General features: G+C 40.3%; 1 protein-coding gene across 1 annotated transcript; it reads right to left on the bottom strand.

Moving 5' to 3' along the window:
* Positions 1 to 62: 62 nt before the first annotated feature.
* Positions 63 to 13,039, bottom strand: iqck (IQ motif containing K). The gene is made up of 10 exons (XM_019253254.2): positions 12,913 to 13,039; positions 12,702 to 12,829; positions 12,509 to 12,617; positions 12,316 to 12,413; positions 11,683 to 11,735; positions 11,458 to 11,535; positions 11,069 to 11,153; positions 4,526 to 4,637; positions 1,067 to 1,198; positions 63 to 545 (listed from the first exon to the last, which is right to left on the bottom strand). The coding sequence occupies exons 1-10, from the start codon at positions 12,962 to 12,964 to the stop codon at positions 490 to 492; spliced, it is 903 nt and encodes a 300-aa protein (XP_019108799.1). The 5' UTR covers positions 12,965 to 13,039; the 3' UTR covers positions 63 to 489.
* Positions 13,040 to 13,748: the final 709 nt, after the last annotated feature.

Below are 13,748 nucleotides of genomic sequence, written 5' to 3' on the forward strand. Positions count from 1 at the left end.
GCACAACAAAAAATTACAGTGTACAGAACAAATTCACAGACAATAGATACAACCACACAGTGTCAAATCTTTATGACAGTAATTTATTGTATCTTTTAATGAGTGGATGATTTTTCTACATTAGGCCAAGCCACAAACCATCACATCACTTCTCTGCCTTAACAAAAGTCCACATGACGGAAGTATATTATTTCCTCTGACATCAGTTTATCTATAAAACACATAAACTAATATTACAAATATTACAGTATAATATATTACATTTAATCCCCATAATGTCAGAAGATATATAACAGGGTTGTTATGACTAAACTAGTCATTCCTCTTTGCTGCTCTGTCACATAGTTGTTAATTATACACCAGCGATCTCAGAGATGTTTTAAAACATGCTTTTTTTTATTCTCCGTTTCCTTGACAGGGTAATTTCCTTTTCTGTAAAACAGGATAGAAAGTACTGCTCTGCACATGGAGTCACCTTTCACTCCGGCCTCAGTTCCTGGCTTGAATGGAAATGCTATAACCTCTTCTGTGGGGGATATGTATTGCTAAGGAAAAAGGAAATGACAAGGCAAGGAAATACGAGTTGGTTATCTTCCAGTGAGCTATCAGCAAGAGGTGCAGAGAGTAAATATTAAGGCTGTTACGAGACGTAGTATAATAAGTGAACCGTACTATATGCTGTTCATTTGTTGGGTGATCCATCAAAATGGCAATGAAAACAATCAGCTAATTACACAGGGACCTGTGATCATAAATCCCTGCTTGGCCATATCCAGTTGGTTACAGGCGTTTTTAATGGCTTGTTTGACTGATTACTTTGGTTAGTCTGACATCAACCGAACACAGTTTAATAGCCTTTAAACAACAGAGAAACCTTGTACGCAGAGTTAATGGTCTTAGTTAATAGTATCACCGATCTAGTTCAGGTAGTGAGTTCCTATTAAAGACGGGGACACTGCAGCGAGGGACTTGTCACCAGGCTCGGATGAAGCCAAGAAATCAGTCATCGGCGATAGCGCGGAGGCCTGTTTCTCTACACTGCGTATACTGGGAGTCAGCCACTCACCGCCCTCAGGGGTCATCTGGGTGGTGGGGGTGTGGACCACAGTGCTCTGGGGGGTGGGGGAGACTACCTGGATGGACACATCGGAGTTGCCAGGCTGGGGGCTTTCTGGAAGATCTGTCATTGCAGAGCCCACTGGAGACAAACAAGAGCTGCATGTTTAATAGGTACAGGGTCATTGTTGTTTTAAGCCGACCGTGATAAATGTCATCATTTAAAAAATGTGCACAGCAGACAAAACACTTAATTTTGCCATTCTGCTGCACAAACAGTTTAGTTTAGTTTATTGCCTTTAAAAAACAGGAAAAAAAGTCATGCCGACATGTTGGCGATGATTTTATAGACTTTATTTTGCACAACTTTCTGTTTCTAGCACCAATGTTGCAATAAGAAATATTAAGAAAATGTGTTTGCAGGCCCTCTGTCTATCCGTAAAACAAAGACATATCTAATTAACAATGTGAGTGAACTGTTTCTGGTAAGTACATTTCAAATTATAGTTCATGTAAAACAATATTTTACCGAGGCCTGGGTTGAAAAAACAAAAAACAAACAAACTGTCCAACTCAGCTGGTCACTGACACTTTCTGTATGTGACAGCTGCAAAGCTTTTGTGGTGGCCTTTTGTTATCCACCAGTGAGAGACTTTATAGAGGTGAAGCTATAATGAATAGACTGCTATATTTGGCCATTTACACCACGAGAGCCACAGACAGATTGTCAGCGATGGTGGTGAAAGTTGTTTTGCATAATTTACACACTAATGACTGTAACTGTGGTTTGAAGTGTGGTTTTGAAAAGAGCTAATTACAGTTTTCTTTTAGGTGCATCTATCTTTACACTCTGTAGCATCAACATCTGCACCTCCTGCAGCTCTTTAGCACCTTTTTATGATGAGGAAAATAATTTCTCTGTTTCAAACACCGTGACTGATGCGCTTCATAATGTGCCATTTATAAACATGGGGTGGAGGGTCTTTATAATAAATGATGATAATAAAAATGCAGAATGTAGCTTATGTCAGACTTGGGAATAATTAACTGCAATTGGCATATTCATATCACTGTTTTATGTCATTATAAACTCCACAGACAACAACTTGAGCTGTACTCTGACTTATTACTATTAGTACCTTTAGGAGTGTTTTTCCCAGGCTGGCGAGCTGCTCTGTTTTAACAGCACAATGGTAAACATCCAACATGCCAGGCTACAGTCAAGGACAGTCGTGGTGATTCATGAGCTGTTGAGAGCTGCACCTGTCCAATGGACCTCGACCTTTTGACCATGACGTATCATCCTGTGTCTGCTCTTTGAATAACTTTGCTCTTCTATTCTTTTGTTTTTCTCTCCACCTCTGACTAATTCTGATGTCAGACTGTGAAATGTCAGAAGAGGTATCACATGTTGGTCTCTTCGGGTCAAATGAGATGAGTGCAGCTGTTGGATTGACTTAAAGAGCGTGTATAGAGTAGGGAGAGGGCTTCCCTAAATAATTTCTCTCTCAAGCTCACCCTCTCTCACGACCACAGTCCCAAAATGTGGCGTCATTTATCTGACAGTGCTGAAGGGCAGTGCTTGCGCTTCATGACATCCAAGACAACAACAGAAAGTCTGCTTCCAGCTCACACATTTCTTTTTAGGTCAGAAAACGCTCTCCATTCATGACTTTCTTGTACACACACACACAGCCCCCCCTGTGCTAGAATAACAGGTCAGCAGCAGCAGTAGTTAGCAGCAGCACAGCGTTGCTGTTGGTCGGCCCGGCACGGCTGCAGTGGACGCCTTTGTTTTGTGGAATGTGTCAGTGTGGAAGAAACCTGTGTTAATGATGGCGTCGTTGTTTGTGAGCCACAATAACAGTGATACCATGACACATAGCTTTATTATGCAAAGTTGCAGTGTGTGTGTTGAAGTAGCTATAATGAAATTTCTTGGATGGATTGCATGACAACTTGAATGTGAAAGGGGTCACGTGTCATTCTGAAGTCTCACTCAGGTTTGGTTTTATGGCTGACAGATTTACTGCTTTGGTTCACTCTCACCACTTTTTTAACCAGAAATGCTCCAAAACCTCACTGCACATGACATGTCCAGCACCAAACGTCAAACTAAATGAATGATGTCTTAGGTAGTCCCCTCAGGAGTTAGTGAACATCAACCCAGAGCTACAGGAGTGTGAACTGGACTTAGATTTACTAGGTGAAAACAACTACGACCACATGAAGGCTAATATTGCTCCATATCTGCCAGATGTGTGAATGAGCAACTGTTTGATAACAACTTACAAGGTGACAATAAGTCACACTAAGTGTTGTGTTCACAGCTTCTTTTCGCTGTCTCAGTTTCGCCATAATGCCTTGTTATCATGACAGTAAAGTGCAGTGACTTGTGTTTTCATTGCATTGTACGGCTCGACTAAACTCAACTCACTTTTGGTACCAGGTACTCTTCTCAGTTTCATTTTCCACTGCAGATAGTAGCCTCTTAATGTAGGCACTTATCCGCCTACATTAGTACTGACTGGACCGAGGTGATCCCAAAAAAATCCACAACTTGTGACAACACAAAATCAAAAAAAAGTTGAGTTGTTAATCTTAAATATAATGAGTTTTTAATATAACCAAAACAGTCTTCTCCTGATCCCCCTGGTAACTGTATACTGTCTGAAATTGTACAGTTTACCACTGTGTGTGTGTGTGTGTGTGTGTGCTGAAGGGCAAAGATTCGTCACTCTCAATGAGCTCTAATGCCAGTCAGTCACACTGGACATGGGTCCACATTCTCAGCTGCTCTGCTCTGTCCTTCGTGTGTACTCACACACAAACACACACACACACACACACACACACACACACACACACACACACACACACACACACACACACACACACACACACACACACACACACACACACACACACACACACACTCAGAGCTCTAGAAACATTTATCATTTATCACTAACGATTATCATTTTACACTTCTCCCCGTCTTCATCCTCCCCCGTCTTTGCTCTCTATCTCTTCTCTTTCTGCACATTTATTCCCAGTCACCATCCTCTGCTCTGTCTGTCACACACACTCTGAGCCCTGCAGACATTTTGTCTCTCTTTCTTCTCACTCTTTCTCCCACTGTCTCTTTCTCTGTCCTCATTCTCTCTCTGCCACTGCTCTCTGAATCCTCACCTCACCGTTGCCTTAATCTCAAAACCTTGTTGGTATAAATACTATATCTCTGCAGTTTATATGTGTGTATGTTAGTGTGCATAGTACTGTGTGGAGTTTTCGCTCGTTTCTGTGAATGTTATCGTGTGTTGGCATCCTGCCTGCGTATCAGCAGCTGCCGTCAGCCACAGGAGAAATTTCAAGATCAACGGTATTGTGTTGCCAGTGAACCCAAGGCCTGGCATTCAGTGACACCGTGTGTGTGTGTGTGTATATATGTGTAGGTGTGTGCTCTCACCTCGGCTTTCTTGTTGCGCCCAGAAGTGCTCGACAGTTTTGGCAATATCATGGTTCTCTCTCAGTTCTTTCTGCCACTGGCGCAGCTCCTGCACATCTGGGCGTCCCCGGATCTATAACACACACACACACAGCAAATGCATAAATTCACATTAGCAAACATCATCAATAATAATAATTAAGTTGCAAGATAATCAGTACGAGGAAAGTGTCCACTGTGTTTTTTAGTTAATATATCATTGTTTCATTGATTTGTTTAGTAATTAAACAAAAAAAATGACTCATTCACTCTCACACATCACAGCCTCCATCATTCAGATCACATCTGTCCAGCTGACAATGCTCAAATTTGTAGCTTCTTTAGTTTAATTTATTTATTCTGTTTTATTGCCTTGATTTTTATGATATAATTCTTTAAATTCTCATTAAATCAAATGATAAATCTTTAATTCTCCCATGTGATGCATCTCATAACTTTGTTTTCAAATGAACTCTATATTAGTATATTATGTAATATAATCTGTATACTATTGTTTTTATGTTTTGAATGTGTGGTTTGTGTGTTTGAATTGTGAAATGCAACCTTAACTTTGATGCTACACCTTTGCATAACATAGTTATGAACATATATTAAATCATGTGTGTGGCTCAGTTTTGCATGTTGAGATGACTGACTGAGTGTGTTTGTGTATCTACAGTATGTCCACATACTGTAGGTGGGTAAATGGGTCAAATTCTGCTGCAGATTAATGTCAATTAACTGTCCCTGATACTTCTCTCTGTCCAGGCTGTAGCATGATTTATGCTTTCGTTCTTGGAGGAAACCCCTGTAGTTGTTATGTGTGTCTGTGTCTGTGTATGTGTGGGTGGCTGGCTTTCCTGAGAGATTAATAAACAGACTCGCTGTTTTAGATGAATAGAAAATGTCTCTGAAGAGCTCACTCTGTCTTTCCTTTCTTTATCTCCTACACTAACTCCTTCTGCTTCCCTTTCTTCCTTCCTCCTCTTCTCTTTCTTCTCCTTCAGTACACAGGTGTACCTCTGCCTCTCCTCACATCTCAAACATCATCATCATCATATCTCTCAAACCTTATTCATTTTATCCCTCTCCATCCATCCCACTCCTCTGTTCTCTCTCCAGTCTTGTTTTCCTCTTACTCCTCCCTCTCCATTCCACCCCAACTTTCTCCCGGAGTGCCTACATGAATGGCAACAATAGTGTTGCTATTAGCAGTGGGTAGGAAAGTGGGCCTGTTATATAAGCCTGGCGATGGTTTGAGGAATGGGTAAGGCTAGCAGGCTCCAATAGTTAATTTATCGGGTGTCAACAGTGCCGCGGCAGTCCCTCTGCTGATGGGAGCAAACCATAGAAATGGAAATGAGGGTGAGGGTCAGGAAGGGTGGGGGTTGAAGTCTGTTGTGTTTGCTCACCATCCCCTTGTATCTGTGTGGCCAATTCTATTCTGTGTCACTTTCCATTGGTGTCCAGCAGAAACCTTATATCTCGAGTTCTTCTTCTGTTGCTGTCAGCCACTGCTAAATGATGATTTAATATCTGTCGGCCATTGGACCCCTGAGGCAATGCTTAAATGTGTCACACACATCCAAGTCTCTGCTACTGGAAAGCTTGTTTTCTGGATATACATGCAGGATGCTGATGGTTTGTGGGTGATCGCAGGAGACAAAGAGCTGAGTTGAGTGTGTGTGCGTGAGCGTTTTGAAGCCTGTCTGTGTGCATCAGCACAGCTGATTAACAGGGCTGCAGTATTGTTTTGACTTTGTATGCTACTTGTGAGCACACATACACATTTGAACTTGATTTCCGACATTAAATTATGTTTTTATTCATGTATTCTTCCTAGTTTGAATCATGAACCAACCCCTGATATCTCCTGTTTCAGTGTGCATTTGCGTAAATCCTCTCATGCTATGTGTATGCATGAAGGTTGGGATTAGAGCGATTAGAAAATTAAAAGACTTTGCAAGGCTGCATACATTCACACGCCTTATTTGACATGCAAAAGCAAAGCCAAATGCGCACATATTGAAAATCAAACTCAAAGCCGACACCTTCAGAAACACAAGCAGAACACTCACACACAGAAATGCATACAACAACAGCCACACAGTGACACAAACTGTGCACTCTCTGCCCTCTTTCTCACACACACTTCAGTCACACTTGCACAGCCTTTCAAGCTGCCTTCCTTTTTGTGCAAAGCTGCCTGTGAGACTGAGCTCCTCACCCATTCTCACACTCTGCGGCAGCACAATGGCTTCTGTTTGGAAGAACTGGCTGCAGTCACATCAACAGCCTCTCTGACAGGCTGCATAAAGACACAGTCACCACAGTCACCACAGCCTGCTCAGCCACCCACCAATCCATCATCTTTTTGTTCACCAGTGATTTGATTCATGCCTTTGTAGAGTACGGCACCGTGAGCGGTTGCACCGTGGCCCTACTGTCCTTTGTAAGAACACTTAAAAAGGTAAATTAGATGTAAAACACTCTCTATATTACAGATGGTAGTGGATATCACAGGAGTAGGCCCTTCATGCTGTGACCAGTCCATCTCATTTTGGGACATTGTGGCCCTACAGCCTCTCTAAAGCAAGGGGAAGTGAGGACGACGCAGGGCCAGTGGTTACTGGATGGCCTGAGTGCCTGTGACATATTTTCTGCATGCGTGTCACTGCACGTGGCCCGTCACTGACTCAACACTAAACCTCAATTCAAACCATTCATCTATCGCTGCCCTCGGATCATTCAGCTGGAATCACAGACCTAGTTCTGTTGTTGTCTATACAGCTCTTTGGGTATGACTGTGTGAGATTCTTTCAAACAGCTCTATTAGTAAATGCCAGGAAGAATACACTCAGTACCCACAGTGTCCCACTTTTAAACAATAATGGACCTCTAGTCCTTTCCGCAGACATGTCAGAGCATTTTTTTTTAAACTGCATGATAATAAAATATAATATTTACTTATTTTAATTTTAAATTATTTTTGAGCACTACTTTGTAATTCTGAGAAACAAAGCACCCAACTTTAGGTGAGGAAATCTACATGAGGTTTTCTGCAAGTTTAACAAAGATTTAAGCCAAAATGACCAAGATAATGAAAACAAGATTTTAGAGTAGTACTTTGATATTCTGGGAAACATTTCTGCTTTATTATTATTATTATTATTATACCAGCACCTTGAATCCTCATAAATGAACACATTATATTGTGTCTGTTTCATCTGTACGCATGTGAAAATGACAATTTGCTGTTTTACGCAGGTTTTGTGGCAGACCATTTCTTGTCCGCTGGTTGCCTGGCAACTGCTCCAAACCAAGAAACAGTCCGACACATAACCCTCACAAAACAACAAGGTGAGTGATTATTTTGTACAAAGCCAGGCTAGCTATTTTCCACTGTTTACATTCTTTGTGTTATGCTAAGCTTACTGAATAACTGTTTATATTACCTGTACAGACATGAGAGTAGTATCAATCTTTACATCTAATTTTTTGCCAGACAGCAAACAAGCTTACAAACATCTCGCATGGACAGAATTTAGTATGCTGGGTTAGGTTGCACAAGTCTATGCTGCACAGGACAGTGCTGTGCTATAGTATAGCCAGGAAAAAGTCAAACATTCTGTGTACTCTTAATCAATCTACAAATAGTGAATAGCGGAAATGATTATGATAAAAAAGCCTGCTTCTTTACTCGACCACAAACCCCTAATACTGACAGCCTAATTGTAATGCCTATTTATTACCCAGCAGAAACATTACTCTGACTCAGCTGACTAGACCCGAGAGAGCATGAAAAGTCTTAGCGATGAGTGTGTGTGTGTGTGTGTGCATATGTGTGCATTACAGTAGCAGGCATGGATGAATGGATTAGAGTTGGGCTAAGGCATGCAGTCTAAAGGAGATTATGTAATATGTTTAGACCCATCAGCTCTTTATAGTCATGAGTGAAACAAGAGACAATAACATTGTCTGGGTCATAGATGTGAGTTAGTTAGTGTGTGTGTGTGTGTGTGTGTGTGTTTGTCTGCTGCTCATCTTCAGTCCTGTTTTGATGACACTTATTAATAATGTAGGGATAAAACTCCAATCTACAAAAATACCTTCCTTCTATGCTTCCTGTCCCAGCTCTGTCTGTCTGTCTGTCTTTCTTTCAAACACACACACACACACACACACACACACACACACATACAGTCACACAAATATACACACACCCTCTGCAGTCAGCGCTGCGTCAGGCAGGTTATATAACAGCAGAGGGTGTAAGACTGAGGGGGAAAGAGGGGGCGAAGAGAACAGGGTATATTTATAAATGTAGAGGACTGTAATTGGGATCAAATTTATATCAGGATATTATCAAAGAATTATTTTGATATCTGTATAATAAGTTTTAGTGAAATATTTTTTAAAAAACACACACAGAAACTGAGTCGAATTGTTTTTGTGTGTGTTTTTCTATAGCGAAATCCCATAATCCTATTACACTCTTACAATGCAAACCCTCAGAAATATTCTCAAGTATTTACAAATTTCACACGAGGATTGAATATGGTGAAATATAGCTTGTTATTGTTCCCTCACACACTAAGTCTGTGAGCCATGATATCTTGAAATGAAAAGAACGCATTTATAATGGGAGACAATTATCACGTTATTTGTAAAACACATACCGTACATACATATGTTCACACCAAACGACGATTCACACGCAGTAACTAATGAAGTTTTCCAGTGCATCAGAGCTTTACAGCTGACTCTGTTTGTGTTGATGTCCTCGTCTCTGCTCTGCTGCCTACTGAGCTATTAACTGCTGTTTTTTTCTCTGGCCAAGGTAACAGCAGTCGTGACACAATATAACCTCTGTCAGGACTTTGCCTCTGTGCCCATACCCAAAATATCTCCACGCTGTGTATCTTGAATAAGTCATGATCCTAAGAGGCCAACATTCAACTTTGGGTCCAGATTGTTCTGCGTTCACAGCCTCCATCTCGGTCCCTATTCTTACCCGCTACAGATGTTGCCAAGGCTGCAATATCCTAAATCTATCCCCCATTCCTAATCCAAGGCGCCTGTGAAACATCATCTTTCCTCTTTCCTCCCTTTCGTCATCCATCTAAAAATATTCCCAGCATAGGCTGAGCTTCATCCAGATATATCCTCTCATTCTCTAACTACTAACTCCCTTTCTGGCAGTGTCTCTCTTCCTCTAAATCCTGTGGGGTGCTGAGCTGCAGTGCTAACAGTGGCCCTACTGAACCTCTCTTAATTCAGGGTAAACTCATTGAGGAGTGACAGGCAGCTGCCTCAATGCTGCCATCTCATGTGAGCAAAGGCCAATTAAAGGTCTACTTGTGCCCCCTGGTGGTGCACAAGTAGACCAAATGTAGATGCATGCACACACACATTCAACAAAGCTTTTCATGCACACACCCACTAATTCAACTACATGCAAAAAGCATATTTTCAGCTCCCTCATACAGAATGTATTGTACATGACAGCACAGGTGGCAGCTTTTGCAATGCTTTGTGCAGCAAGGCTGCAGCTGAATTCTCTTACAAGGACGAAGGATAGAAACAAAAAAATAAGAGCGTCTGGTTAGACAAACAAAAACATGACCACTTACTCTACTTAAACCACACAAGACTGGGTTTGGATGTGTCTGAGTGCAGAAGAAGCACTGCTGTTTGCCTCTGGTAGTGTCTGTTTATGTCTATTTATATCATAGTACAGAGCACTTCAGATGACAACACCCACACAGGAAGGAATTAAATCCCGACCATCACTGATGACATAATCAAGCTGCTAAATGAAATTGCAGTCCCTGTGGAAAAGGGGCTTTTCAGCAGGATTGGATTATACAACAAGACTGTACTGTGGGCCAATGAACATGCAGGAGAGCGCCTGTTGTAACATACTCACACACCCACGCAGAAAGGCTCACTGTGCTGTGCAGGGGAGCTGCATGGTTTCTTCACACTCCCTACTTCAAAATGCAAATTTCTTTTCACATTGTAACTTCTTTGAAAGTCAATACCATATTAGACATTTCAAATATTCTTATACTGCATATTGTGAAAAAAACAGTGTACTAGTACTTTGTTTAGCTTCAGCTTTTTATCTTCTTTATATTTTTCTACTTTACTATGCTTGTTATGCTACAAAACACCACAGTAAATTACTTGTATAGGAAAACCTATTTGGCAATAAAACTCTGATTTGGAAAATCCCATTCTAATTTAATCAGTCTGAAGCCTGACTAGTCCAGCAAGGCACAGATAAACTTATGTGTAAATATGTAATAAGTAATAGGTTTGTAAACACTGTAACGTAATATGCATCCAGGATAAATATTTACTATTTTCTTCCAGGCTTTTAATTTGAAATTTCTCAGATTTTTTTTAGACTTTTCAGACCTGTGTTGGGTCCCTGTAATATATTTTCCTCCACATCGATCTGTCTGCATTCCTGGCCCTTTACTTTTACCATACATTATATACAGCTTCTGGTCATGTTACCTTGTATCCCCTCCAGAAAGCCTGGATGAGCAGAGCAGCCTGATCTTCGCTCAGCAGGAGAAACAGAGGGAGGGGAGGCCTGGGACTGAAGATAGAGACAGAAAGAAAAAATGAGATAAAACAAGAGAAAAACATGATGATATGTCATCTGCATTAAAAAACAAAAACAAAAAAAATGCAGCATGTAATTGTAAAAGTGCATGTTTGTGTGTTGTCATAATGTATGGTGTAATGTACAGAATGATTTACCTTGAAATTAATGTTTATTTTACACTTCAGACACTGAAGAGTGGACATGAACTTGACCATGAAGTTATATTTCTCACAAGCATTGAATTTACAGGTAACAGCTGCAGCGTGTATACGTGACAGATTGAGGAGACACTCACTGCATGCTCAGCCAGTCTTTTACAAAGTGGATGTCATGGAAGTTCACTGGGACTTGTCCTTGCCTGTGGGGGTTGTGGCTGAGCAAAAAGGAAGAGTGAGTGAGGATGTAAAAAGCACAAAAAAACAACATGACACATAGCACTCAAAATATAACATTTGAGAGAAATGATGGGGTCAGGCAACAGTGAGCATTATATAGTTTGTGTAGGCGGGGGGACTCTTACTTGTAGAGCCATTCACACAGAAAGTCGCACGGGTTAAATGCTGTTATTTTCCTCTGCAATACAAAAGACAGCAATCAATGCATTGTACAGAAGCAAAAGTGGTATTCAGTATTACTTATACTCATTACATCAGTAAAAGTAATCTTAGAACAATGTAAAAATACTTTCTTAAAAGTCCTGCACTCAAAATCTGACTTGAGTAAAAGCAGAGAAGTGTTACCAATGTATGCATTAAAACTCAAGATACTTATTGCTTGTTGAGTTTTAATGCATACATTATATCACTGTAGATTAACATTATTACTGACACAGTAATGTGTATGCATTTTAAAATTGAATAGACATCGTATACTGGTGGGTAACCTATTATAAAGCAATGCATCACATTTTATAAGATGATCATAAATGGATGTAAAATCTTAATTTGCAAAGTACATACAGTGGTGAAATAAATGTAGTTGAAATATTTTGTAGAGAATAGTTTCAAGTATAAAGTGGCAGAAAATGAAAACACCCAGTAAAGTACCTAAAAATTGTACTTGATCACAGTACGTGAATGTACTTAAACTGTCATTTTAACAGTATCTGCCCCCTGCAAATTATTTATTAGTTAGAAGAAGAAGACATTCACACCTCAAAGCAGCCGTGTTTCTGGGCTTCTTTCAGCAAAGCTTCCAGTGCAGGTATCAACACTGGAAACAGTCTCCTCTGCAAAAATTGTGTGACAGCACCTGACACAAACATATATTTATACTGTAAGGTCCAGGACGGCAGAGATATTTACACACAGTTACACACCCTGCAGGGAAAAGCACATTCATCTTACGTTCAGGTACTTGTGGAGGTGATGCAGTGTCTGCTAATGTCAGGTCCTTCTGAAGTTTTTCTAGCACAGCAGGGTCAAAGTCTATCAGAGGGTCGTGATCCACCGATACCTAGTGAAAGCAATGATCATTTTAGAGGACGGTGTGACAGGATCCAAACTATTCAGACAGACAGAGTGAGAAAGAGACACTGACCTTGGTTGTGGTGAGTCCATATAGGACCGGAGAGTTTGTGATGGTGCTGTACTGGGAGAGCTGGCTGCTCACTGAGCTGGTGTCTGTCCACACAGCACAGGGAGGACAGGGCTGCTCAGCTTCATACTCTCCAAAAAACACAAACAAAGAAAAAGATTTTATTCTACAGTTTTTCCCACAAAAGCTTAAACAATCAGAAGCTTCGTCTTACCGTCACAGACTTGTTCCCAAAGCGATTTTTCGCCATCGATGACATTTGTCATTATTCCGCCTGTTACCTCCCGCGGTTGCCAGGGACTCGATGGTTGCCAAGGAAACAGTCATGCCTTTGACTTCCGGTGTAAACACAAGTTAGGATCGCGACATGAGAAGGTCAAATTTAAATAAGTGACCAAAAACAGAAGAATAACCAAAATAAAGACTAAATATATTTAAGTTGTCAAAAAGTAAGACATTGTTTAAACGTTACTAATAAAGTTGTCAAAAAGTAAGACATTGTTTAAACGTTACTAATATAGGCTGAACGGTGCACTTAAAGCTAAGTAGGCTACTGCTGCTCCTGGTCCTGTCAGCGTGTGACCTCGTTTATATATATATATTAAAATTTTTATATCTGTGGACACGGCAAACAATGTCACGTTTTGCCCCTTAAACTATTCTTAAAATAAAAAATATTCTCATTTCGATGCAGCACTTTTGACTTCATAGTTCCCGTATTCGCCACTAGATGGCAGCAGGTAACTTAAAACAGGAAATCTGCTGAAAGATTATAATAAAAATATAAATTGTGAATCTAAATTTACAAAATAAAGGGATGAGAATTCAATTTGAGACACTTTCTATTTAGCTTACACCAAAAGTTAGTTACTTTTTTAGACTCAATTGAAAATATATCTCTCGTTGAATAATCCAAACCTCCATGTACCTCAATAAACATTGTATTTGTAGTTATTTCAAATGATGGTGCAAACTAAAGGTTTGCCATGTACTTTGTTAGTTAGGGTGTTTTATATTTGTGTTTAAAAAAAACTAATAAATCAATGTTTG

This window comes from Larimichthys crocea, chromosome XII (genome assembly GCF_000972845.2).
Source record: "Larimichthys crocea isolate SSNF chromosome XII, L_crocea_2.0, whole genome shotgun sequence".
Classification (NCBI taxonomy): domain Eukaryota; kingdom Metazoa; phylum Chordata; class Actinopteri; family Sciaenidae; genus Larimichthys; species Larimichthys crocea.

What these genes read in the sequence shown, in the direction of transcription:
- iqck (XM_019253254.2), bottom strand. Translation starts at nt 12,964, where the DNA reads ATGACAAATGTCATCGATGGCGAAAAATCGCTTTGGGAACAAGTCTGT. An exon ending in ATGGACTCACCACAACCAAG is followed by an intron (nt 12,618 to 12,701) that starts GTCAGTGTCTCT and finishes TGCTTTCACTAG; the next exon opens with GTATCGGTGGATCACGACCC. An exon ending in GGCGCAACAAGAAAGCCGAG is followed by an intron (nt 1,199 to 4,525) that starts GTGAGAGCACAC and finishes GTTTGTCTCCAG; the next exon opens with TGGGCTCTGCAATGACAGAT.